We start from the raw sequence: 26,974 nt of genomic DNA, 5'->3' as shown, positions 1-26,974 counted from the left end.
ATTTTACGAAATTCGAATTTCAGTGTTTATTGATCAAGTTTTGTTTGAATATGGTCAAGCTCATTTGTTTAACTATTGTCTATGGCTCCATTTGTGCAATGAAAGCACAGCTCAATAGTTACAACAGAGACCATATGGCCTGCAAAGCTGAAAATATTTACTATCTGACCTTTTACAAAAAAAGTTTGTTGACCACTGATCTGCATGCTAAGATATGATTATATTTATTATATTTTTATTGACAGTTCTTCATTTTAACAATTTCACAAGTGACAAAAATTTGAAAGGAAAATCTAGGTTCTAATATAAATCTGCAGATGTAATTACAGAATTAGGATTAAGGTGATGAACCCCTTTAAAAATTACTTTTAAGGAGTAATGTAATATATTTAAACAGCACCAAGGTAGTAGGGTAGGATATTAAGGTGATACTATTGACTCATTTGTATCAGTAAAAACTATCAAAATTATCTTTTTGAAAATCTAAGTTAATGGAAAGATCTTGAAAAGCCACTAAATTAGCTTTTGCTTTTGTCTTTTGTTTTATTATAATAATAATAAACTGTGGCCAGTTTACATGTTCTAAATGCAGAAAAGTTTATTATCTGACCAAACACTGGAGGGTCTTTTAACACACTGACTGCATGTTTCCATTTTCCTTAAAAAGCTGTTGCCTAATTATTATTGAATTATTAATTAAGGAAAATATATTGGTTTATATTGCCCCAAATTTACATACATTATATGATTTAAAACAAAAGCTTTGCCAGTAAAGTATTATTATCCTTCTTTTGTAGAAAAGAATTAAAGCTCAGAGAGGTTAAGTAACTTGTCCAAGAAGACACAGCTAGTAAATGTAGTGCCAGGTTTCAGATCCATGGTCTTCCTGACACAGAAGTCCTTTTTTCTCCCACACGGTCACACAACTCTTAAACATTTATACTAAGAACAAGGAAAACTTGATGTTTTACACTTAAAAAAATTTTTCTGTTGGATATTAGATGTAAATTACTAAATATTGATTGTATATATTCACTATTGTAAAGTTGCCTATGTTACATTAATATGTCAGAATAGAACAACAGCCAGTGAGCTAAGAATGGTTTTTACATCTTAAATGTTTAAAAAAAAAATCAAAATTAGAATATTTTGTGACATGTGATAATTATACGAAATTTAAATTTCAGGGTTCATAAATTAAGTTTTATTGGAACCTGACGACTCTCATTCATTTACGTATTGCCTATGGCTGCATCTGAGCTACAGTGACAGAGCTGTATAGATGAGACAGAGAGAGATAGCATAGCCTACAAAGCCTAAAACATTTCCTGTCTGGTTCTTTGCAAAAAAAGACCCTTGAGTGAGAATTAAGAGGAACTAAATTCTGGCAACATATTTTTTAAGTATGAAAAGTATATTTTAAGTGTGGAGTTAAAAAAAAAGAAACTAAAACGATAAAAATTTAAATAACGGGCATAACGGAGTACTTTTCACACTGGTCATATATTCTAATTTAATCTACATACAGCAAGGTCCAGGCAAACTGTGCCTATTCTAACTGCTTGCTTGTAATGCACATTTCTAACAGGTCGTGAGCTCTTCTTTTTAATGCTAGAATTGGGTGGTGCTACAGAAGTTTTATGTGGTTTTGTTTTAATTTTTAAATTTTGATAGCATATAACTTTTGGTTTGGGAAAAAGTTTATTTATATTATATATATATAAATATAGGAATGTAGTTAATATATATAGTTCAAAACATTTTAAGAGATTTAATATTAATTTATAATTTTAAATGTATAGCTTTCATCACTGGTAATTTTTTAAATGATGGATTTTTAAATGTTAATATTACTTTAGGTATTTTAATTGGAATATTTATTAAAGTCTGTAAAATAGGAAATATCATTTTGCCATGTTATGAATTTAATTTAATTTATGAAAGCCTGTAGGCTTTGGAGATTGAGTTTGTACAGAGGCGCAATCTGCTTCAACTGCTCATGGACGTGACAGTTGTGTTGAATTATCACTTAATAAACTGATAGAAAAATAGTAGATGCACCCGTTTGTGCAAAATTATGAAAACACTAAGAAAAGAATACTACTGACCTAAGATTAGAATACTAGTTGATAAGAAAAACATAGCCAACTGTTATCAATAAACAACTAAAAGGTGTGTTCATGTCTCCTTTTTTTTTTTTTTTATAACAAGTACTGAACACAGAAAAGAGTGCAAACAGAAATAGCAACAGAAAGCAAACCAGAAGGGCAAATCCACACACCCAAACACATGCAGTGTACCATCATCTCTCATACTTGTTGCGGAGGAGGGGGTGTTGCAACTCAGCAACCAGTCTGCAGTGTTTAAAACAGTCATGTTGTCCCCTGAGAACAGGAACAGCATAAGGGTTCATTGTCTGAATGCCTGCTCAGTGTACGAGAATAGTCTTCAGTGCTTGTACTGGTTTCTGACCCTTTTGCCAAAATTATAACTGCATGGTATGACTTTTACATTTTAGTTTATCAGGTATGTTTTAGTTCAGTTAAATATACATACATGGTGATTAGTGACCTTCAAAGTCTGATTTCAGAGTGCATGTTTTTTTTTTTTTTAAAATCTTATTATTTGCACCCAAGTTAAGGTTTAAATATAAATGTTCTTACTCCACAAGTTATCACTAAACAATCTTATAAATTTGCAATCCTATAATTAATTAGCCAAAATTATAGATGCATGTTTAGAGACAAACACTATAAACAAGGAAAATGTTAATTTACAAAGGGTTTTATGTAAAACATTATTAAATACAGGCAAGTTGCAATCCACACAACTTTACAAAGAAAATTTTAGATTTCACAGTTACTCTAAAATAAGTGGAAAGAGGTGTATCGATTTAATAAATATTTACTGAAAATTTAAAAGAAAATATGATGTGGCAAATGCTGATATCTAATAATATGAATAGCTTACAAATTAAAGCAATTTTCAAGTAATTTTTCACTCGACAAAAACAACTAAATCTACAAAACTTCAAAATAATTGTGAGTAATTGAAAATGCAGCTTATATATGTGTATATATGTATATATATATGTATAGGCATTCTACGTATACATATTCTGATGCAAAAATCAGATCGTATTTTCTGACAGGTTGAATGCACTTTATAAAAACAATAGGGTGAAATATTTGAAATAGTTATTATTGTTGCCATATGTTGTGGCATAATTATGAGTTAATCATATGAAAAGGTATCTAGAAAAAATTCAATTCCTATTTTAAATACATGTTAGGTATTTCTCTCTTTGAAAAGAAAATGCAGCAGATATGGACATTTTTCCATTCCCAAAACCATTTTTAAGAAAAACCATTTTTAAGAAAAATTTTGGAGTAGCCTTTCTCTTAAAATTCAAAATAAAACCAAAAACTAATAGAATTTCTTTTCCATTTTCTATTTTTGTTGTTGTTGAGTAAGATCAGAGAGTAAATCCTTGGGCCACATTTTTTACATTTTGAAAAATATGTACAAGGGCAAATACAAAAAGGAAGCCTTGCTAAAGGCCTTCAAAATGTTGCTCGGGGCTATCTATTCTTTCTGAATGCTTCCAGCTATAGAGGAGGAGCAAAAATTTCAAGAAAATCAACAGAACAATAAATAATCCATTAACTATATATTACTTGAGTATGATGCTGTGATGTTATTGCTTATGAGATATAATATTTATTTACTAGCAGATTCCTAACATGTAAAGCCACAACAAAATTTGAAATGTGATTCTGGGTGTCTTCAGGGTTGTACACTTACCTCCTGTCCCATTTGTGGTGACCGATGTGCTGCTGAGATTAGCTTTCTCCAGTTTGGAGCTACCAGGAGTATCGCCACCTCCAACAAGAGGATGAGGACTCGCTAGGTCCTGCATTTCCATAGACCTGTTGGAGCAGGAAGCAACAGAGAAAAAGTTGAAATTTCAGCAATGCTTTCTTAATAAACTCTGTATATCACTCTACTGAGCATGCAGGTGATCTCACAATAATAGGAATTGAAACCCACAGCTAAGACTTTTTGGTTAATCAGGTGAACGTGACGGTCCATTAAAAGTTAATAAATAAGTAAAGCTTCCATGATAGCTAAGCTTCCTCATTTGTTTGTTATTTGTAATAACCATACAAAAACTCAGATCTACAGGAAGGAATGAAGAGTGACAGAAAGGTAAATTTGTAGGTAAATACAAAAGATTATCTTATTTTTCTCTTAATTCATGAAAGACAGTGAACTGTGTAATTTATGATATAGGATAAAAGTATATGTGACAACAACAGCACAAAGAATAGTTGCCAGGGGTGGGACTGGGGTGGGGATGAATAGGCAGAGCACAGAGAATTTTTAGGACAGTGAAAATACTCTGTATGATATTGTAATGAAAGATGTATGTCATTATACATCATGCAAACTCACAGAATATACAGCACCAAGAATTAACACTAAGGTAAACTATGTACTTTCAGTGTAGGTTCATCCTGGGTAACAAATGCAGCATTCCGGTGAGTGATGCTGATAAGAGGGGAGGTTACGCATGTGCAGGGCAGGGGGTAGATGGAAAATCTCTGTACCTACTGTTCAACTTTGCTGTAAGTGTTAAACTACCCTGAAAAATAAAATCTTAGGAAAAACCAAATCAAAATTGGTCATATGCAAATAAAGCAGTGGTTAGTGAGAAATTTATATCTTTAAACGGTTACATAAGAAAAGAAGGGTTTAGAATCTGTGATCTAAGTTTCTACCTTAAGAAACCAGTGACAGAAAGGCAACTGAACCCAAAGTAAGTAAAAGACAGGAAACAATAAAAAGCAGAAATCACTGAAATAGAAAATCTATGAACAACAGAGACAATTTACAAATCCAGAAGATGATCATTAGAGATACTGAAGATATTAAAAAGGATGATAAGAGAATATTATGAACAATATTATGCCAAATAATTCAATAATTTAGATAAAATCAGACTTTCTTGAAAGACACAAACTATAAAAACTTATAACAACTTTTAAAAACTGTCCTATACCAATTAAAGAAATTGAATTCATAATTAAACATTTAAAAAAACTCCATGGCCATATGGTCACATTAGTGAATGCTAGCAAACATTTAAGGAAAAATAACAGCCATCTTTCATAAATTCTTTTAGAAAAAAATAGGAGGTAATACTTTTCACTCCACTGTAAGAGACCAGAATTACCCTGATCCGAAGTCTGCCAAAGGCAATTCCAAGAAAAAAAAAATTATGGATTTATATTTCTCATGAACATAGATGAAACAATATTTCAAAAACTATTATCAAATAAAATCCAGCAATGAAAAGGGTAATATATGATGACCAGGTGTGTTTTATTCCAAGAATTCAAGTTGAGTTAACACTTAAAAATCAATAAATGTAATTCAATATATTAACAGAATATACTTTCAATGGGTGTAAAATGCATTTGACAATATTCATTATCCATTCATGATACAACTCTCAGAAAACTAGGAAAAGAAGCATTTGCCTCCCATATGATAAAGACCATTCTTGAAAAATCTACATCTTATGTCATGATGAAATATTGAATGATTTCTCATTAAAGAAAGATCAGAACTAAGGCAAGAGTATCTCTTTTTCCCACTTCAATACGACATTTTATTGGCACTCTTAGTCAGTGGGAGAAAACAAAAATGAATAAGTAAAAGGGGTAAATCTTAGAAAGAAAAATTGTTAATTCAATAAAATAGTTAACTAATAAGGACCTGCTGTATAAAAAAAACCCTGTTAATTCACAGGTAACATAATTGTTTATGTAAAATATTCTGAGAAATCCATTAGAAAAACCCTATAAGAACTAATGGGTGAATTTACCAAAGTTACAGGTACAAGGGCCTTGCCAATAATAAATAAAAACATGAATCAAAAATATCTGAAACATCAGTCAATGCCTTTCTAGTTCAAACATGAACTACCAAAACAGTGGCTGTTCAGGAGGTTGGAAGTTGGGTTATTCACAGTCCCGCTCCAGCTCAACTCAACTCCAAAAGGAATCTGAATGCTCAGACCCTTGTTTTCACAGCCAGCCAGAACAAACGACTTAGACACTTTGGGAAATAAAACAAAACAAATACCATGCTTCAGTCTCTACTGAGTTTCTGTACACAATCTTCAGAAAACTATAAATACATGATTTTCAGAATACTATAAATTATTTTTTACATAATGTTCAGAATGACATCTTGAGTCATAACAAGAAGCAGGAATATATGACCCATAGTAGAGAGAAAACACAGTAAATAGAAGCAGACCTGTAGATGACTCAGGATTTGGAATTAGCAGACAAGGATTTAAAAAACTATGGTGTATATGTGAAATAATTTATAGGAAAAGATATGTACACAAGGTATAAACATATAAATATGCCACGTATATAGATATATACATATATGGCATATATACATATGTGCCATATATATTTTATATGTATGTGTAATTATGAATATAACGTGTATGTATTACATCTAAATATCGCATATAGAAAAAAAATGAAAACTGCAAAATAGAGCCAAATGAAAGTTCTAGAATGAATATTATAATATATTAAATAAAAAAATAGTCTTTGGATGGACTTCAAGGCACTGCAAAAAAAAAAAAAAAAATTCAGTAAATCTGAAACTGGGCCAGTAGAAGTTATTCAAACTGAAGCAAACAGACAAAATATTGGGGAAAATATTGAATAAAGTAAAAGTAACCTGTGGAATATTATTAGAAAGCAAGAAAGGGAAAGAGACAGAATAATTTCAGAATAAATAATGGCCAAATTTGATAATAAACAGCAACCCATAAAGCCCTGAAACATAATAAATGAGAAAAAGAAAAAGAAAACCAAACCTTACACATTACAGCACATTACATTCATACATACATTCGTACATACATTCATACATACAGCACATTACAGTCAAATTCTTAAAATAAGATAAAGAGAAATCTTTATAGCAATCGGATAAAAAAGACACAGAGGAGAGGAGAATAGTAGGAACCCCCAAAAGTATTATCGGTAGCACACTCCTGATAACAGGCTTAATTACGGTAAACAACGAATGCTCATGATTTTATCTTCTCCTACCGAACCCACCCAACAGAAATATTTTTAGTTTAATTGAACTAATAAATGAATAATTGCTTATTACATGCAAAGTACTGTCACAGGTGTTAGGCTTGCTAAATGGAGAAACCATGGTCCTACCCTCAAAGAAATTTATGATCTAAATGAGAAAGCAGATCCTATGCATAGAAAACTACAGTACATTAAGTATCCAGACAGAGCCTGGGGCCACATCCTGGAGAAGGTCATTGAGAGCTGCGTTCCCTCCCTCTGACCAGAGGCGTGCGGGGCTTGGGAGACATATGAATAGGTTTTTCCAGCTTTACCACGTGTCCACTACTGGGTTATGCCTGAAGGAGTTGTATAGAATTCGATAAGTGGTTGGGATAAATGCTGCGTAGAAGGTAAGAGGCTCCGTAAGAGTTAGGAGGTGGATGGGGCCCTCAGAGGGGAGCATTCAGGAGCAGAGGCCAAAGCAAGACAGAAACCTTTGGCCAGAGAGGTTTCATCACACTAAGTTCATTTTAGGGTGCCAGGGGAATGTGCTGTCAAACTTGAGGAGTTTATCCCTCTTTTTTTGTTTTTCTGGGTTTTTTTGACCGTGCCATTCGGCATGTGGGATCTTAGTTCCCCGACCAGGGATCAAACCAGCGCCCCCTGCAGTGAAAGCGCAGAGTCTTAACCACTGGACCGCCAGGGAGTTTATTCTTGACCCATAGGCAATGAGGAGGCATCGAGGGTTGTTGATCTGGGGAGTCATGAAAAAAATCAGTTGGAGGATTGACGTTAGCAGTGGTTGTTGGCGCGCAGGGTGCCTGCGCCACAGGATTACTAAACCCAAGGTGGGTCGATGGGAGATTATAGAGGCGCGTTTTCCAAGGAGTGGGGCAGGGAGTGTTGTTACTATTAATACTGTGAACTTAAAGAGTCTAGAAAATTTTCTCAGAAATTGTTAGCTGGGTTTTGATGAATTCAAAGAAGGGGTTCTAGGGGAAGCATCTAGTTGGTAGTATTACTGAAACTGCCCAGGTAGTGTAGGGGCTCACAGCCAATCTGAGCCACATGCAACGTGAAGAAGCAAGGAAAATCAGTCAGGAATGAAAGGACGGAGCCCACACTACAGAGAGGAGCAGGAATATGTCACTCCTGGAAAACAAAAGAAAGATAGCCTTTGTATCTCACATTCCAGTTTCCAGGAAGCCAAAATGCAATTATCTGGCTCTGTACAGTAAGTCTCCTTTGCTTGAATTTATTTTAATGGGTTGATATTTCTTACAATTAATAGAGCCTGTAGAGAATAGGCATGCATTATTGCTATAAACCATACATTATTGCTATAAACTATAAACTATACAGTAAGGATATTCCTGTACTTCCTTTTGTATGTTAAACTTCAGATTCTTTTTAAGTCTAGTTCATACAATATGTAACATATAAAATATAAAGTTTACCTTAGAGTTCAACAGCAGAAAATGTTTAACAGCTACCAGTTTTTACTGAGTACATATTGTAAGACACAGCCTACGCTTGGTACTTCAAATATATCCTCTCTGTTAATCTTTACATTAACACACTGATGTGCATATTATTTTCCATATTTTATAGATAAAGAAATTGAGACTCAGAGAGGATATACAGCATGCCCAAGACCTCATAGGTTGAAAGTAGCAGCACCAAGACTTGAACTCAAGTCTATTTGATGCCGGAGCCCAGGTTCTTTCTGTCACATTATATGTTTCCCATTTTTAAAAGTGGCTTTAATTTTTTCACACTGTGAAACCACAATTAGGAATGCATATTCTTGCAATAAAACATTTTGAATGGTTTTCAAAAACTACTCAACTCAATATAAGCTTCTACTCTGACAAATCTACATTACCATATTTAAAGGAGACCCCTTTCTAAATAGCACAGAGAATTATATTCAATATCCTGTGATAAACCACACTGGAAAAGAATTTTTAAAAGAATGTATATATATGTATAAAGGTGCCCCTTTTTATCTTCCAAGATGTCACTTTCAACCCATGTCATAAGGCCATGTGAATACTAGCATCTTTCTGGACAATATAAAAAACAAACTTATCCATAAACACAAAAACTCTTTAAAAAAAAAAGAAAAGAAGACTTGCAGGTCACATGCAGCTGTTTTCTTGCTTCTTGTCTGCATTCTTCTGTAGCACAGGTGGAATTTATTTCTAGCAGACTTAAATATCCTCTTCAAACCCAAGGAAGAGCATGCTTTATACTTGTGCATTTAGTCTCCTGTAACTCAGAAACCATGATTCCTTCTGCACAGAGCCTGGTAATGAGTCATAGACTGTTTATTTACAGGCTGAGATTCCACCAATTCTTCATGACCCAAGAAATGCAAAAACATCCTAGACTTTCAAAGGCATTCACTCCCATGCCAGCTTTTCTCTTTGCATAAAGTGGACAGTGTGTATGCAGGGCTCTGTGTCCCAAGCTCTCAGAGTCTGCCTAACTAGCCAATTTTCATTTGGACCGTCAGAATGCATTTAAGGGCAAGAGTTCAGGTATTTGCTTTACTCATAACTTCCTTTTTTATGTAATATAAGCCTTTTCATCCTCCTTAGCTGAAAAATTGGAATAACAAAATCAGCTTTTACTTAAATAATGAGAGTATAGGTTGCATTAGGGTAGGGATTATTTTCTATTCATTGCTTTTTTCCTCTACACTTAGAATTGTGTGGGGTACTTAGTGAGTGCTAAGGATGAATAATAAAATAGGAATAGGAAAAATGCTGATGAAGTGATTTGAATAACTCGGAGTCAAGAGTACTCTGGTTCAACAAACACTGCTTGAGCATCCAGGAAGTTCAGGGACATTTCTAGGAATCCAGAAAGTATCTTCTGAGAGCTTGGAGGCTAGTAGGAGAGCAAAGGGATGGGTGGAGGGAGACGGGGATTAGCACTGTGATGTCAATGTGTATGGAAGGTTTCATATCTGCATGTGCAATGTTAGAACTCCCAAATGAGTGAGGTGTGTGTGTGTGTGTGTGTGTGTGTGCACCCATGAGCGTGCAAGAGGGTGGGGAGGAAGATGCCCTGCATGGATACAGAAAACCACTGTGCGAGAAAAAATATAATAAAGCCATTTGGTCAACTTAGATTGGATGAAAGTCATAGGCATGTCACTACTGGGTGCCAATTCCCACTCTCTGGAAAAAGCACATCCGTCCACCTTAAACCAACACATTTCAGATTAGGAGCCAAGAAGCCCTTGTCCCAGCTGCAGTCCTGAGCCAGTTTCTCCCCTGGCTCAGTTAGGCTGGGAGATGTGGATGCTCTCTGCTGCACGGTGTCTATGTCACTGATCAGGTGGCCAGACAGTCCCAGAAGGAGGCCCTCACTAGCCCATTTCAGCAGACATCATCAGAACTGGGCTCTGCTGCAGAGAAAAGGAAATGTTGGAGGAAGAAAACCCCTATCAACAAGGATCAGGGAAGTGGGCCATGAATAATGGGAGCTATTCTTGCAATTTGTCAGTGACCTCATGCCTGTCCCTGAGGCCAGCCTGAATGCTTGCAGTGCAAGTGACCCGTCTGCCAGAGTGACCTCAGGCCCTGGAGTAACAGCAAATAAAGCCATGGACACACTGTTCTCTGGACACTTTTACAGTCCTTCCTTTCCAGGGCTTCCTTACAGATCTAGACGAGTCCTACAGCTCTGGCCCTTTCTTCACTACGACTCTTAACAGATTATTTAGATAAAACATGGTCTCCCCACCCAAAAAATGTGAGTAAATTTTTAAAAAGTGTATCTCTAAAGCACTTCTCTAAATTTAGGTTTTCAAAGCCCCCCCCCTTTACTTTGAAAACAAAGGAAAAAAAGCCCAATGAATTCTCCAACCGTTATTTGAATAGTACAGGACTCAAGTTTCTGTTAGATCAGTTACAAACCATGGTTAATGAAGCAGGAAATTATTTCCCTCCAGTAAGCAGAAGAATAAAGCCATACGGCCACAATAAAAACATCTAATACCATTAATTATACCAAGAAATATATAGACTCTTTTTCTAAGGAAAAAACTCTACCAGTAAGGATCAAACATTTTACTGGATGATTGAATGAGGGTTTTTCAATGCTAGAATGTTGAATTGAAAAGAGCAAAGCATTAGCATAATGTACACAATAAAGATAGCTCCCTATGAAAATGATGGAATTTCGGAGTCTTGAGGGACATTCAATGTCCTCGAATGCAAAAATACCATTTTATGCGCAAGGCTGGGAGTACTATGTTAAGGGCCTGTACTATAGGCTGAAACCTGGGTTTTAAACTCCATCTCTATCACTTACCAGTCAATGGACTTTAGGCTCAAAAATGGAGTTAATGATACCCACTGGAGGGTTACTGAGTGAATGAAATAAGATCACGCACGCAAATTACACAGAATTTGGCACACAGTGTATCTTTATGAATGTTAGCTATTACCAAAGTCACTTCTACAATGCTGTCAATAAATGTCTGATTTGTCTGTTTGAAAACCTGTAGTATCAAGAAAATTGTTTTCTTAAGAGGAAGCCCATTTCATTTTCCACTCACTTATTAATCAGAAAGTCTTCCATACATGGTTTCCATGCAACTTTGGTCCTGGAAGAAATTTAACCCATTGACATGGGGTAAGTCTAAACTTTCTTTCCCATAACTTCCCTTCAAACCTCAAAGAGGAATGTCCCAACTCAGAGCCTTAAAGGTGCAAAACATGGCAGGAATATTAAAAGGATCACTCTGGACCCATCAGTATAGTCTGAAGAGTACACTAGCTTTGCTATCAGACACTTTACAGTATGAACATACACTGAAACCCAGCCAACCAAACCCCTATGATTTGTCCCATGTAATGCTTTACAGCCCTGTTTTCTCTCAGCCACAACACATGCCGTTGGCATTTGGAACCTAAGTGAACAGCTTTTCATATGTTCCTCTTAAATGCTATCTTGTTGGATTGAGTCCACTGTTTTATCTTGTCCTGTCAGATTCTGATTCTGCTGTTCCAAGTATTCTTTCCCTGTGCCATGACACCCATAAACTTTCCTAGCATGCGCTCATTGCCAAATCACAATAAACATGTTGAACAGGCCAATGTCAAGGACAGGTCTTGAAGAAGGCACTAGAGTTATATCTTTAGATCTATATCACTGGGAGATAGTTATTGAGCTAATAGCAGTACTATCTTTCAGTCTCTATTTTTCTGTATTTTCCTCATAAATATATCAAGAGCCTTTGAGACACACGTTGTTGAATGCCATATGTGCTAAGTATAATGCAGGCCTTTGTTCCTCTTTTCTGGTATTGCTGTCAGGCTATTCTGGCATGGCTTTTGCTTAGAGAACTTATGCTGGATTCTCATGATCACAGTCCTCTTTCTAATTATTTATATTTAGTTATCTAAGAAGGTAATTTTATTTTTTTGAGATGGATTTCGAACATTTTAATTTTGAAAATTTTTATTGAAGTATAGTTGATTTACAATGTGGTGTTAGTTTCAGGCGTACAGCGAAGTGATTGAGATATACATATATATGTATATATACACCTATATATGTGTGTACAGTGACGTGATTCAGATATATATATATATATATTCTTTTTCAGGTTATTACAAAATATTGAGTGTAGTTTCCTATGCTCTACAGTAGTGGATCCTTACTGTTTATCTATTTTATACATAAAATATATAAAATATCTATTTTATATATAGTAGTGTATATATGCTACTCCCAAATTCCTAATTTATCCTCCCCACCACCTTTCCCCTTTGGTACCCTTAAGTTTGTTTTCTGTCTGTTTCTGTTTTGTAAATAAGTTCATTTTTTATCACTGATCTAAAGTTTATTGTGTCACACAATGAAACAATGAAAAAATGATTTCTCTTTAGAAATCTGATCCTAAAATACACATATGGCATGTGCTTTATTAGATAACAATATGGATGGGGAAGGAGGAACAGGAATCTAAGTCTATGATCTACTACTTAGGAAAAGTTAATGGGTGTGTGTGTAGATGGTTTTCCTAATATCTTCTCAGGTTTACACGGCTCTCGAAATAACACTGTGAGTCCTCCACAGACAGGCATTCTGTACTCTCTCCCTTTCTATGCCAAGACATTCTGTATCTTTATGAGGTTACTCAACCCATTCACTTTGAAGGCAAGGAAGTTAGCACCTGCCACGGGGGATCAGAATGTGAAATGTGAGGAGGGAGCCCTGTGATAAGTGCCTGACCTTTTACCAAACAAACAAAAAAAACCTCTCAGAAAACAATGAAGAAAATGCAGTAATATACCAATATACCAACCAGAGTGTTGTGCCGCTCTTAATACAAGCAATTAAAGTTCCACTCCACAGGAAGCAATGGTTGCTTCCTGTGTGTAATTCACAGAACAGCCAGCAATGCCAGGAGACATCAGGGAACTCCCCAACTGCCCCACCCTTATGACCCCATAACATGATAGTCTCCACTAAAAAAAAAAAAGTCAAACAGCCATCTTAGTGATAGGAACTTGGGGCCCACTGCTCATCTGACGTAATACTTCACGGAGCAGGTCCAAACACAATGCAGGGCCCTTGAAATCAGCAGGAGCTCAGCACTCCGATCCATGCCAAAGAGCAAGATGAGAAATGGGGCTGGTATAAATATTCATTGGGAAGTTGCGGCCAACCTCCTTGTGCTGTGTGTTTAATGCAACTCAAAACTGCTCCACCTGGTCCCTTCTGGCTCCCTCATGTCTACCAGGGGCTGGCAGCTGGAAGGCAGGCTGAGCTTAGAGATCTTTTAATTTGCTGTAGCACCAGAGGGACAGGCAGGAGGGATGACAATGCATATGCTGGGATTCAATTACAGGGCTGTCTTTTTCCCAGGTGGGAGGTAACACTGACTGCAGAGAATTCAATGCTTCATCTGTTAAGGTCCCTTAGGAAAAGATGGGTGGTTTGCAAAAGCTGGGGGTGTGGAATAATGCTCTATGGTCGGCCCTCAAGACAAAAATCTTGGCAAAAATTATCAGGCAAATTGAATGGTATTTTGTTAGGCTCACATGCAATCTTTACTTTTCTCATTTTCCAAAGCAAAATTATTCTGTAAATTCTGCCTAGAAAATACAGATGGCTGCTCCTAAATTCTGAAATCAGTTGATGTGTAGCCTATAAAATGTAGGATGAGAGAAGCTTTGAGATCACTGTCCCATGAGTTTCACTGCCAAAAAGGTGTTTAAATATTGCATAGAGTTAGATGTGTTCCAACCATGAACATTTAAGGGGAACACACACTGTTCTGAATTTAAAGCACTGAACAGTTCCTAAAAGCTTGACAAAAATAACTACAATGTAATTTTTTCTTTACAATAAAATGGCATAATGGCATTACTCTTTAGGACCCTAAACTCAATAATCTGTTGTAGTTTGTTGGGGCTAAAGGGGGAGGGTGTGCTTCTTATTCTAACTGCTACAGAGCAAGGTTCACCAAATACATAAGTGAGGTTGACTAGTGTCTGCTGGATTATTTCTCTATGAATAGTTACTGCGCTACTAATTACAAACCAATACTATCTATTTCTTAGAGTAGATCTATCTGTGCTATTACTTGGGCAAACCTCCTAGGTGGATGGCTTCATTTTTATTCTGTATTTAAAAGGAAAAAAGAAAGCTGCATTTGTTTTTATCTCTCAATTTCATGCTTGCCCTAGGACAGCCTTTTCTCCCCATGGTAGTTAGAGTGGAGCTTTGCAATAACCAACTCAAACCAAGTTCATCTTCTGCTCAAAACCTTCTAACGCTTTCCCATCGCTCCTAGAGAAATTCCCCAGTTGCTCACCTGGCCTCTCAGGTCACTTCCTTATGTGATACACCGATGCACCATTTCCCTGACCTTGGCTCCCAAGTGATTCCCTCACCCATGGAGCTCCTCCAGCCCATGGCACACCATCTCCCCAACCCTGACCTGCCCATCTTCAAACATACCCAACAGGCTCCTAGAACAGGCTCTTGGCACTTGACGTTTCCTTTCCCTGGAGCACCATTCCCTCAGCCATCCTCCTTGTCCTGTTCCTCTGCTCAGACCCCCCCTATTCAGAGAGCCTTTCTCTGCCCTCCTTATAAAACAGCAACAACCTCACCCAATAATTACCCACTATCTAATTTATGTTATAATTGTACCATTTATACTGCTTTATTCTTCTTCAAGGCAATTATCTCCCCTGACATAGTATATATTAACTTATTAGTTAATTGTCTCTCCCTCTAGAATGTATGCTCATGACAGGAGGGGAGTTTTTATTCATGGCTGTATCTATAGTGCCTAGGACTGTGCCTGGCATATAAGTGTTCAATGTATGAATAGATTTTCCAGTAATTTCAACTGACTAACCTAGTTAGTCCTAGTTACCTAGGCTTGATCACACACCTCAATATCACTAGTTTTCTGTGGCATAGTTTTATTGTTTCTTAAAATCAACTCTCTGATTAAAAAAATACAGTTCAAATATAAAGAATTGTACAATGTGATTGACAGAATCTCTAGTATTTTTTCGTCTTTAAATTTGAAGAATAGAGTAAATTAATAATTATTTAATGAGTGCCTAGCATGTAATCAGGTACTACGTTTTCTATATTTTTAGTAAAAACATAGTTTTACCTGAAATTAAACATTTTCTTATATTCTTTGCAAAATCCAATTTAGCTTAAGATCAAGTATCTTAGTATGTTCAGGCTGCTATAACAAAATACCACAGGCTGGGTAGCTTATAAACTACAGAAATGTATTGCTCACAGTCTGGATGCTAGGAAGCCCAAGATCAAGGTGCAGCAGGGTTGAGTTCCCCGGTGAGGGCCCTGTTCCTGATTCATGTTTTCTGCTTTCCCACTGTGTCCTCACATGGTGGAAGTGGCAAAGGAACTCTCTGGAGCCTCTTTTATAAGGGCACTAATCCCATCCATGAGGGCTCCACCCTCATGATCTAAGCACCTCTCAAAGATTATTTCCTGATACTATCATTTTGAGGGGTTAGGATTTCAACATATGAATTTTGAGGAGATACAAATATTTAGACCATAGCACCAAGCAATGAGGTTGAAAGTAAAACTGTTCTATTTTCAGTCCCCAAATATTTTTTGAAGCCTCAGTAGAGTATAACATTTAAAATCTCTCCTAAACACACATATACACAGACACCTAAAATTAAAAATAATATTATTTTCTTCTTTAAAATATTTATGAAATTTAACAACTCTGTGAGATTAAAAACAAAAACAAAACAAACAAAAAAAACCCCACAGCTTTGTTTTTCTGCCTTTAAAGTGATTGGAAACTCAAGAGGGCTTGACAAGTTGACTAAGTTCATACAACTGGTCACTGGAAGAGCTTCAACAGAACCTAATCAGCAGCCATGGACTAGACTTTGACACAGGAATAGGTGGTTGCAAAAAAGCACTCCTCTTTCTATTTCCCCCCTCTAGTTGCTATATAAACATTGTTCTTCCTTTCAAAACCCAGAATTTTCAAATTAGAGTCAATGCTTCGTATTTTCTTTCTCACCTCACAGCAATCTTCTTTCCACTTCAATCAGTTTCCAGAGTCTACCTAGATTCACCTCCTCCCAATTCCTAATATAATGGGCTTTTTCTTTAACTCTTAGTTTGGCCCCTCTTTGGCATTTCGTATTGTTAATGACTTCTCCTCAAAATTTCTTCCTCTTAGGCTTATCTAATAATTTTGTAGTGGTCCTGTTGCCTGGCTATGGGTTTGCCATTTTTAATTCATTCCCTTTTACCTAAAAGAATCTTAATTTTTGTTTAGGTATTTATTTCCCACCAAAAAAGCTCAGCGTCTTAGAAAAAGCTAAGTCTACCCTCATTTCCAGGAGATGGCAGCCTAATTCATCTTTCCAGTTAATGATTGTTTCAGGAATCCTAAGGTAACCATATTTGTGCCAAAGAGACCCAAGGAATACTTTGCTGGAGACTTGTGGGTAAGTTCCTCTTCATACTTCTCAGAGAGCTTCCAGATCCAAACTGAATCTTCAGCTGGATGTGAATGAGGGAGCGTGGAGTGTTGATTTCTACCCCCAGTCATTTTATCCCCAGTGGAGAAATAGCCTTAGGGCACATCCAAAACTGTGGAGGGCAGAGCAAAAGGAGACAAAGGAAAGTGATTTCTCCATGAAGTTATTGAGCTCCTGGATCAACCACTCAGAGGCCTTTCTACCTCCGGAATTCCAGTTATGTGAACCAATAAATTACCTTATTGTTTAAAGCTCCATGAGTCAGCTTCTCTATTACCTGCACTTGAAACCATCTTAACTGATACAACTACTCTTTCCTGGTTTCTTGACGTCACATCTGGCCATCAATTTTCAGACTTCTTCGTGGGTCATTCTTGTCCTCTTAACCTTTTGATGCCCGTAATCTTGCAGCCTCAGCCCTCATCTCATGTCACTCAGGGAAACACCCTTCTGGGGAATTTCCACACATATTTATGTCTTTAACAACTATTGTTTGTTAATCAATTCAAAATCCCTCCCTCCTCAACCCTCAAATCTCTTCTAAGTACTGGATCTTATCTACAATGCTCTACTTGTCATCTCCACCAGGATCTCTCACAGACTCTTTTAACATTCTCTGCCCACAGCTAAACTCATCATCATCGCTTTCACACCTATTCATGCTCTTATCTCTAACTATACTATTAAATTGGTCACTCAAATCAGAATCCTAGGCGATATCCTCAAGCCTTCAGTCTTTAGCAGGTTCATCAAATATTCTCAGTGCTTCTGCCTAATTAGATTCCCAATTAGGAATCTATTTAGTACTTAAATTAGGTCTTCATAATTCTTCACCTAATCTTTGCTACAGGCTCTACATATCACACAGAATCTTAGCAGTTCACTCATTCTTAAGTGTATATCAAGTAGGAAGGGCTCTGACCATACCTTGACGAAGGAACAAATAGTTTCCTGGTGTTTCTATCTTCTCTCCAAATCGTCCTCCAGACAATCATCAGAATTATTTTTCTCAAATAAAACTATAACCACGTGACTTCCCTTCTTAAATTCCCTTCCCTCCCCACTACCCCTCGGGGGAAAAAAAAGTTCTCTAGTGGCTTAAGTTCAAATATTTAACAAATATGTACTACACTTAAGATTCTGGGTTAAGAGCTTTAAAAGAGTGCGTTATGATTTTCTTCTTTTAACAATTGCATAATTTAGGAAAAATATAAGTATCGTCATTCTACTCTGAATCCAAGAAACTGCATCAATTTACTCTGAGCTAGAATATTCTCATATCATTTTTTATGCTCTATCTATCTAGACCTAGAATGATCTTGATCTTTCATCTTATAGTAATGTACAAGAATTCCAGAAAACACATGATTGACTAAGTGACACTGTCAGGTACAGAAATCGCTACTTTTCGGAAGCTGTATCACATTCTTTAAAATTCAGCGATCACTCAAATTTGTTCATATTTCCTTCCAGGTTGTTCTTCTGAAGAAAGGACTATTGTTTATTATCCCCACCATATAGTAGACAATTTTGTACCTTCATTTATTATTTGACAACTATTTGGATGCCCAGGTGCCCTCAGTTTTCCTTTATGAAAAAAAACAAGTCTGTGCTTTTGTGGAGCTTACTTTCTAGAGTGGGGTAGGAGAAGAATATACATCCCCTTATGTTATAACCATCATTCACTTTGAAATGTTGCAGTGGGTTATTTCACCTATTTATAAGACTGGCTACAATGCAGTTAGATTATGAGTGCTATAGATCAGAAACACCAAAGGTGTCCATGGGAGATGTGGCTCAGCCACACAGGTGTAACTTTAACAAGACATAAATTATTCGCAGAATTCAGATACATGGAGGCGAGAAGAGAGGGTATTCTGGTGAGAGGATAAACTTGAGCCCTGGAACACAGCTGGAATGAACACACCTTGGCATGGGGAAGTGGGAAGAACAGGCCAGCTAAAATGGAGAATGTGTGTTGGAGAAGAGAAAAAAGTTTGATTACTAGCATAGCTAGAGCTTTTAAAAGCCAAGCAGTGCAATCTGACCAGGGCGGGGTACTGTAATTAAAGCAGTCATTGTAGGGGCTTAGTCTGGCTAATCTGCATTAATATGGCTTAGAAAAGAGGGAGAAGTTATTGACACAGGCAGGTTTGGACTCCGATGCAACAATTCAGGCGGGAAGTTAAATGGATTTTGACTAAGTTGGCGATGACAGGATTGAAAACAAGTGAAAGGCATTAAGCATATTTTGGTTGGAAAATTACAACTTGATGATCAGACATCTAAGTCAAACATTCATTTATTCATATGTACTGAACATCGCAATTTGAGTTATTAATATTTCTCGAGTATCCAACATATTTACTGAGCACCCAACATATTTACTGAACACCCAACCTATTTACTGAACACCTGCTAAGTAACTACCAATCTACCTGTTAGTAGACTCAAAAGAAAAAAAAGCATGGTCCCCACACTCTGTGACTGTGGTCACAGTCTAGCAAGGCAGCTGGAACAACAGCACAGAACAAGGGCAGCGCTGTGGACATTGGCAGCAGAGATGAGAAGTGATTAACTTTGCTGGGGTTTTGTAACTGCACGTGCATCTGTGTGCAGAGATAAAAGAAGGCTTCAAGACTTGAGTTCTGAGTGATTCCCCTGGTATCAGGGGGACACGGGTTGGTGTTGGTGAGGGAGTTCAGAAGATGGGAAAACAGGTTTATTCAAAGGCCCGGAGAAAGGAAATGGCCTAGTGTGTTGCGATACCTGCGAGTAGTAAAATATTTCTGCATCCTAGAGATTAGGGAGCAGGTGATGAAGAGCACACAGAACTCCTTCACCTCCGTGATGAGGACGTGAGTTGTAGTCTGCTGGCAGGGAAGAGCAAGTGGAGAGCTGGTAGCAACAGTGCGGTGTGGTCAAAACTACCTTTTAGAAAAATATGCGATGACCACGTCGAGGCTGAATTAGAGAGGGGAAAACTGGAGGGGGGCCCAAGATGAGAGACTATTGACCTGCTGAGGCAGGAGGTGAGAAGAGACTAAACTTGAGCATCATAGGGGCAATGCAATGACCGTCACGCAAGACGCTGGATTACCAGAACCTGGAACCTAATTAGACGTGAAGAGAGGGAAATTTCAGAGATCACTCAGGATTTGAACTCACTGGTTGGAGGAAGGATGGAACAAAAGAGGAAAAAAGAATTGAGGTTGTTTTCAGTGAAAGTGAGTTGATGTGTTGCTTTGAAGAAAAGATTTCCAGGTAAGCAGTGCAGGACCTCCTGACCTCAGGGTAAAGGAAAAATACCACTGATTTCAGTTCTTCAACTGTCCCATGATCTTCTACTTAGGCTTGCCTGCTTTGTTTTCCTCATTAGCTTTTAGATTTGCCAACAGATATCTAGTTCTCGCACCACATAATTACTGAACACCTATACATGCCAGATACTGTCCCAGGCTCTGACTAATAACAGGTATTATTTCATGTTTAATGTTTTGCTTATGAGAAAGTTTATGGATATATATTTTTTTTCTCTAAAAAGGTCAATCAATTCAATAACTGGAAACAACACAAACGTCTGTCAAGAAGTGAATGGCCAAACACCAACCAATACGATACAGCAACACAAAGGAACGACCCACTGATAGATGCTCACAGCATGGAGGAAAGTGAAAATAAATAGAAAGGAGATATGTGCTTGCAGGAAAATGAAGGTGGGGGAAGTGGAAGGGAGATAGGAAAAATAATTGAGAGGCAGGAGCAAATTTTGGGGGTGATGGATAAGTTGACAGATGATTGTGGTGATGGCTACACTGGCGTACACATACGTCACATCATCAGATTGAACACTTTAAATATGCATGTTAAGTATACCTCAATAAAGCTGTCTTTAAATAATAAAAATCATGAGTATCTTTAAGTGTGGATTATGCACTTATTTTTTTTCTCATTTCTCCTTTCAACTTTTTAACAATATGTCTGTATCCATACAGCAATATTAAAATATTCAGTAGCTGTATCAGTGAATCTTTCTGTTTTGTATCTCTTTAAAGACCTTCTTTACTAAATACATATATATATGTTCAATATATATCTACTGAATCACTTCACCGTACACCTGAAACTAGCACAACTTGTAAATCAACTATATTTCAATAAAAAGAAGTTAAAAATAAATAAATAAATAAATGCCTCTGAGGAAAGATTTTTGTATCCTCACAAGTGGATAGTCGCTGTCACAAAAGAAGTTGACTTTAATTTTCTTCTTTTGCTTTCTTACATTTTAAATGTGATGCTATAAAACCATATCATCTCTGTAATAAAATTCATTTCAAAACTTGTAAAAATTATAAAAAAGCACACTGGCCAGGCACACAATTACTTTCCTAATAATCAGGGAACAGCAACTTTAATCAACAATGAAACACTGTATCAAACCCATCAGACTGTCAAATACTACAAATCAGATAAGGTCAAATGTTGGCTAGAGGTGGTAAAATGGGTCAGTCTCATGCTTCTGGTGGAAATGTAAATTGGTACAGCATATTTGGAAAGAAATATTGCAATATCTAATAAAGTTGAAAATGTGTTTATACCATTAATGGTTGCAGAACTATTTTTCGATTTTCCATTATTCTAGCTACTGGTGCCATTTTTTTTTTTTTTTTTTTTTTTTGCGGTACACGGGCCTCTCACTGCCGTGGCCTCTCCCGTTGCGGAGCACAGGCTCCGGATGCGCAGGCTCAGCGGCCATGGCTCACGGGCCCAGCCGCTCCGCGGCATGTGGGATCTTCCCGGACCGGGGCACGAACCCGTGTCCCCTGCATCGGCAGGCGGACTCTCAACCACTGCGCCACCAGGGAAGCCCCTGGTGCCATTTGTAAAATACTGGAATACTTTTTTGGTGTATTTTGTGTAAATATTCCACAGCTTAGTTCATCCCTCCTAGATTTCTCTGGAATCCCCTCCTGCCCCTGTCCTTCCTCTTTCTCCTCTCTGACAGCTTCACAAACCCTCCAGTCACTTTACCATTCCTGGAGACCCCTTGCCTCATAACAGCTCCCTTTCTCTTCCCCATCCCAACCTCCCCATTCCAAGCCCACATTCACCCCCCAAAAAAGGCTGAGCGGGGATCAGAAGTGCCACCTGAAGAAGACACATCTCTCTGCTGGGATGGAGACAGTCCATCAGTGGGCAAGGTGGACACAGCAGGCAGGTACTGAAGCCCTTACAGCATGTCAGAAGAGGCTATTCCAAGGGCATCTGGCTGAGGTAACAACACCCAGGAATCAGCAAAGCCAACAGCAACAACAGAGATAGGTTCTAATTTTATAATTCGTAGCTATTAATTTTTAGTGATATATTTTAGATATTTAGTGTCATAAAATGTTTTTATTGATGGACACACTCTGACACTTTAACGTGCTGTTATTAATACTTGTATTACAAGATAAATGCTGAGGTGCTGGCTGTCATTTGCTCTGATACAGCAAACACCATGCACTCAAATTCCTCTTTTCTGTTTCAACTCCCCAAAAAAGTATCCCATAACATTGTTTGTAAGAGTAAACACTTAGAAACTATTTAAAGGTCCATCTAGAAAAGAATGCATAGATTATTAGGGTTATGTAAATACAATAGAATACTATACAATGTTTACAATAAATGAGATACAGCTACATATATTAATATAAATAAAGAATATAATGTTAGAGGAAAAAGTCACAAAACAATGCATATTGTTTTATAGTCACGTGGCGTTTAAAAATTGGCAAATGCATATTATATACTGCTTTTGAATTCATAAATATGTAGTAACATATAATACACTCATGGTAATGATAATTTCCAAATTCAGGATAGTACTTTCTCAAGGAGAGAGGGGATAGGTAGCTCAGTACACAAGGATCTTCAGCAGTGTCTGTAGTGTGTATTTTTTGATCCAAAGTGAACATAAATTGATGTTAAGATCTCATATAGAGTGTGGGTACAAATATTTATAAGTGTATAAAAATTAAATAGTTTTATTCCCTTTTAAACCAAAAAGATTGGTACCAAAACTATTTCATATTTTCTATTATAGTGTAAAAACAAAAACACAGTCTTGTAGACATATGCTACCTTTAAAACCCCTTTATAATAGAAAATAGTGAACTATTAAGATGTAACAGAGGCGGGCTTCCCTGGTGGCGCAGTGGTTGAGAGTCCGCCTGCCGATGCAGGGGACACGGGTTTGTGCCCCGGTCCGGGAGGATCCCACATGCCGCGGAGCGGCTAGGCCCGTGAGCCATGGCCACTGAGCCTGCGCGTCTGGAGCCTGTGCTCCACAACGGGAGAGGCCACAACAGTGAGAGGCCTGCGTACTGCAAAAAAAAAAAAAAAAAAAAAAAACATGTAACAGAGGTGATGAAGGCTGACTAGGTTTCAATTCCAAATTCACACCCCAGCTATGAATTTATGAACGTGAGGAAAATGTCCTGGTTAAGCTGATCCTGTAAACAGTTCAGCTTTTGATGATGGAATGTTCTTCTAGGAAAACATCTTCTAAAGCTGAGCTGCTCTTGTGCAAATTCAGCCTTAAGCAAAATAATAAACATGGTTTCAATCCTTTCCCATTATGTGATGCCCAATTTCAGAAAACTCTGGATTTTGCAATTCAATTAGTATCACCTCAAAGTGAGGTAGAGCTTTGGGAACACCCACGGAAATATCTCCTAAATCCAAAAACATTAAAATGAAGACTGTCTAGGCCACTCTTGAGAACCATGTTAAACGAAACCTATTGTAACCAAATTTCAGGCATGTGGAATACATTCCAAACATTGTGGCTTGCCACAAGCTCAGTATATTAAGCTTTATCCCAAACGAGATGTGCCATGATTTATTTAGACTCCTTGGCATGTCTGGCTTCATGGGCTGGCAGTTTGAGCAGCTCTTCTTCCTGGGTTCTTACAAGAATTCTTGGAGAGAAGAGCTAAGCTAATTTGAATGACATTTATATGGAACCCGACTCCAGGTGCAATTATAATCAACATGCGGGGGAGGGGAGTGGGCAGGGGGTCGGGGGGGATGAGCTGCTAAGCGCATCTTGTGGGAGGGGTGGGGGAAGCAGATAGCTCCCTCTGACCTGTCTCTTGCACGGCCACATCGAGCCTCGTCTTCCTTGGAGAGGAGGTACGTCTAAGAATGAGCCAAATGGGAGAAAGAAGGAGGAAAGGGTTGTTTTTTCTTAGGTGTCTCCATCTCCTATCTGCAGAGAAACTTGACTTAGAGGGCAGCGTGCACTAACAGTAGGGAGAAGAAAAGTGAACCAGATAAAAGGCTGTGAAATAGTGTCCTCTTCTGTACCAAGGATGCAGCGACTTCCTGAACGACTGTGGAGCCTGCTCAGTTTGCATTAAACTGAGTGTCAGAGGCTACAGAGCTGCTTGTTGGATTCCTCCGGCTCAGTCACCAACATTAACTCTAGCAGTCTGGCAGCAGCTCAAAATGCAGTCATGACTCAGGGTGGGCCCTTCCGCTTCCAGCCACTGACGGGCACAGCGCAGATTGGACCTGGATCCGGCAGAGGAGATTTGGCCCGTGCTCACACAAGTGTTAGAGCCCTCAATGCCATCAAGGTTACCTCTCCTTCGAACATTATTTAGCAAAAGGTAAACTCCTGAAGCCGCTTTCGGAGTTCTATTTTAGAAGTCCGACTGGTCTGGATGGAAGAATGGCATGTTTACAAGGCCTGGACTCTAGTCTCCATTCTTTTCCCGGGGAGTGGCGTTACTTAGATTCTACTGCACCTCTGTTTTCTCATGGAGAGAACCAGGAAAACAGCACTTGTCCTGCCCAACAAGGTAGATGGTATAAAGACGATAGAATATGTTTGGGAAGATGCTTTTAAAACTCTAAGTCATATGCAAATGCAAGAGGTTATTTGTAATTATCGCAAAAATAATCAGGAGAGACCTTATATTTACAAAGTTCCCCTTCTTTCCATAGTCTTAGAGTGTTAGGTAAACACTGGATGTTTATCAACAGGCTATCAGCTCTGCCCCCAAGGGATGCTGAATAAATGTTCATGGACTTCATAATAAATACGAAAGCAAGCATGAAGATATGATTTTCCCCTAAAAGAATGCCTCTCAAATTATGAGAAATTCCTACATGGTAAGTTGTGGGTGATTTTTGATGATGTTCCATAGACTAAAACTACAGATCTCATTAGAGCTTTCCTGTGCGGTCCCTTGCCTAAATACATTCCTGTAGCTTCTCCACTATAGCAGGTCACCTCAGAATGCTTCCCATGTTTACACTGGCACTATTTCCCCAAAAACACACTAAACAGGACCCCTGAGCAGTAGTATTAACATGAAACATCTCTTCTGATTTTTCAGATGTGAGGCATTTCATTCATTCATTCATTCATTCATTCACAAAGGTCTTTCTTTGATGCCTGCTGTGTGCTGGGTACTGAGCTAGGCACTCCATACACAAGATGAAGATGGACCGTTTGTTCTGCATAATGAGATCACACCTACTCAGACTGTCATGGTTGATACATTCTTGGACTGTATTGTACTCCTTTTTAAATGCACAGAAACCTTTTTTGTTTGGGTAGTATGATGTTTTGGTTTGTTTGAGAACGTGCACATGGAAGAAGCATAGTATTTATGGAGTTTTTGCATGCTGTCTTCCATTTCAGAATTATTTTCATATAGGATGAAATTATCTCATTCATTCACAAATATTTATCTGAAATCTACTGAGGTTTGTAAGTAATAATTCATTTCCTACAAGACTTTAGAGTTTAGTGAGAAAGACAAGCCATAACAATCATAAGTGAAAAGCCAGTACCAGGCAGGGTATCACAAAGGGGCAGTGATGACACACAGGTAAGATGTGCGCCGAGGGGTCCCAACACATAAGACCACTGTCATCTTGTGAAGGACAGGGATATATCTCAAAGAAGGAATTCTGATGAATCACAAATGAACTGCAAGGGATATTATATCTGCATGCAAACAAAATATTTCCATTTTGATCTAGGACTAACAACATCTGGGCAAGCACTGCCCTGTCACACAGTGTAAAGCTGACTGACACACTGGTTCATGGATTTGTATAAGTGGAGATGATGCTCCTGGCCATTTTCTCCCAAACTCTGTCCTGTCTCCTTTATTTGTAAGGCTAGGCAAATTCTGCACTTATTGAAATCACATCAGAAATTAAAGAATTTGAGGAATTTCTGGAATGAATATTGAAATACTATTGCATAATTCCACCCTCTATAATGAGAGGAAAAGACCATCCCATGTCCTGTGAGTGGATATGACTAGACATAATCTAACAGTGGCCCAGAAACAAGAGAGAGACAAACTCACAGACGCAGAGAACAGACTTGTGGTTGCCAAGGGGGAGAGGGGGGTGGGGAGGGATGGATTGGGAGTTTGGGTTTAGTAGGTGCAAACTATTATGTATGGAAAGGGTAAACAACAAGGTCCTACTGTATAACACAGGGAACTATATTCAATATTCTCTGATAAACCATATGGGAAAGAATATGAAAAAGAATATTTATGTTTAACTGAATCACTTTGCTGTACAGCAGAAATTAATACAACACCGTAAATCAACTGTACTTCAATAAAATAAATTTTAAAAAAGAAACAAGAGAAAGAAAGCACGGAATTATATCACTCTATTTATGCTTCTCAACCACAGGAACAGAATAGAATGCCATGGCAGTAAGTCTTCATCAATTTAGAAATTATTGCTCATGGCTTAGCTATTTTCTCTATTTTCAAGTATATATCAAAAAAAGAAATATACAGT

At 37.6% G+C, this 26,974-nt stretch overlaps 1 protein-coding gene across 9 annotated transcripts in view; it reads right to left on the bottom strand.

Moving 5' to 3' along the window:
- Positions 1 to 26,974, bottom strand: part of EYA4 (EYA transcriptional coactivator and phosphatase 4) — a 261,488-nt gene that overhangs the window by 66,831 nt on the left and 167,683 nt on the right. For 5 of the 9 annotated variants that reach the window (XM_082668672.1, XM_082668674.1, XM_082668673.1 and 2 more), the window contains 2 exons: positions 3,805 to 3,929; positions 2,316 to 2,384 (listed from right to left, as the gene is read on the bottom strand). In XM_082668672.1, coding sequence (XP_082524798.1) covers positions 2,316 to 2,384; positions 3,805 to 3,929 — 194 coding nt within the window. The remainder of the gene's footprint in view (positions 1 to 2,315; positions 2,385 to 3,804; positions 3,930 to 26,974) is intronic. The other 4 variants (XM_082668677.1, XM_082668678.1, XM_082668675.1 and 1 more) reach the window with 1 other exon arrangement.

Source organism: Grampus griseus, assembly GCF_964374135.1.
Source record: "Grampus griseus genome assembly, chromosome: 13".
Classification (NCBI taxonomy): Eukaryota; Metazoa; Chordata; class Mammalia; order Artiodactyla; family Delphinidae; genus Grampus; species Grampus griseus.
The sequence above is the reverse complement of the archived record's forward strand: the minus strand, read 5'-3'. Positions and strand labels throughout refer to the sequence as shown.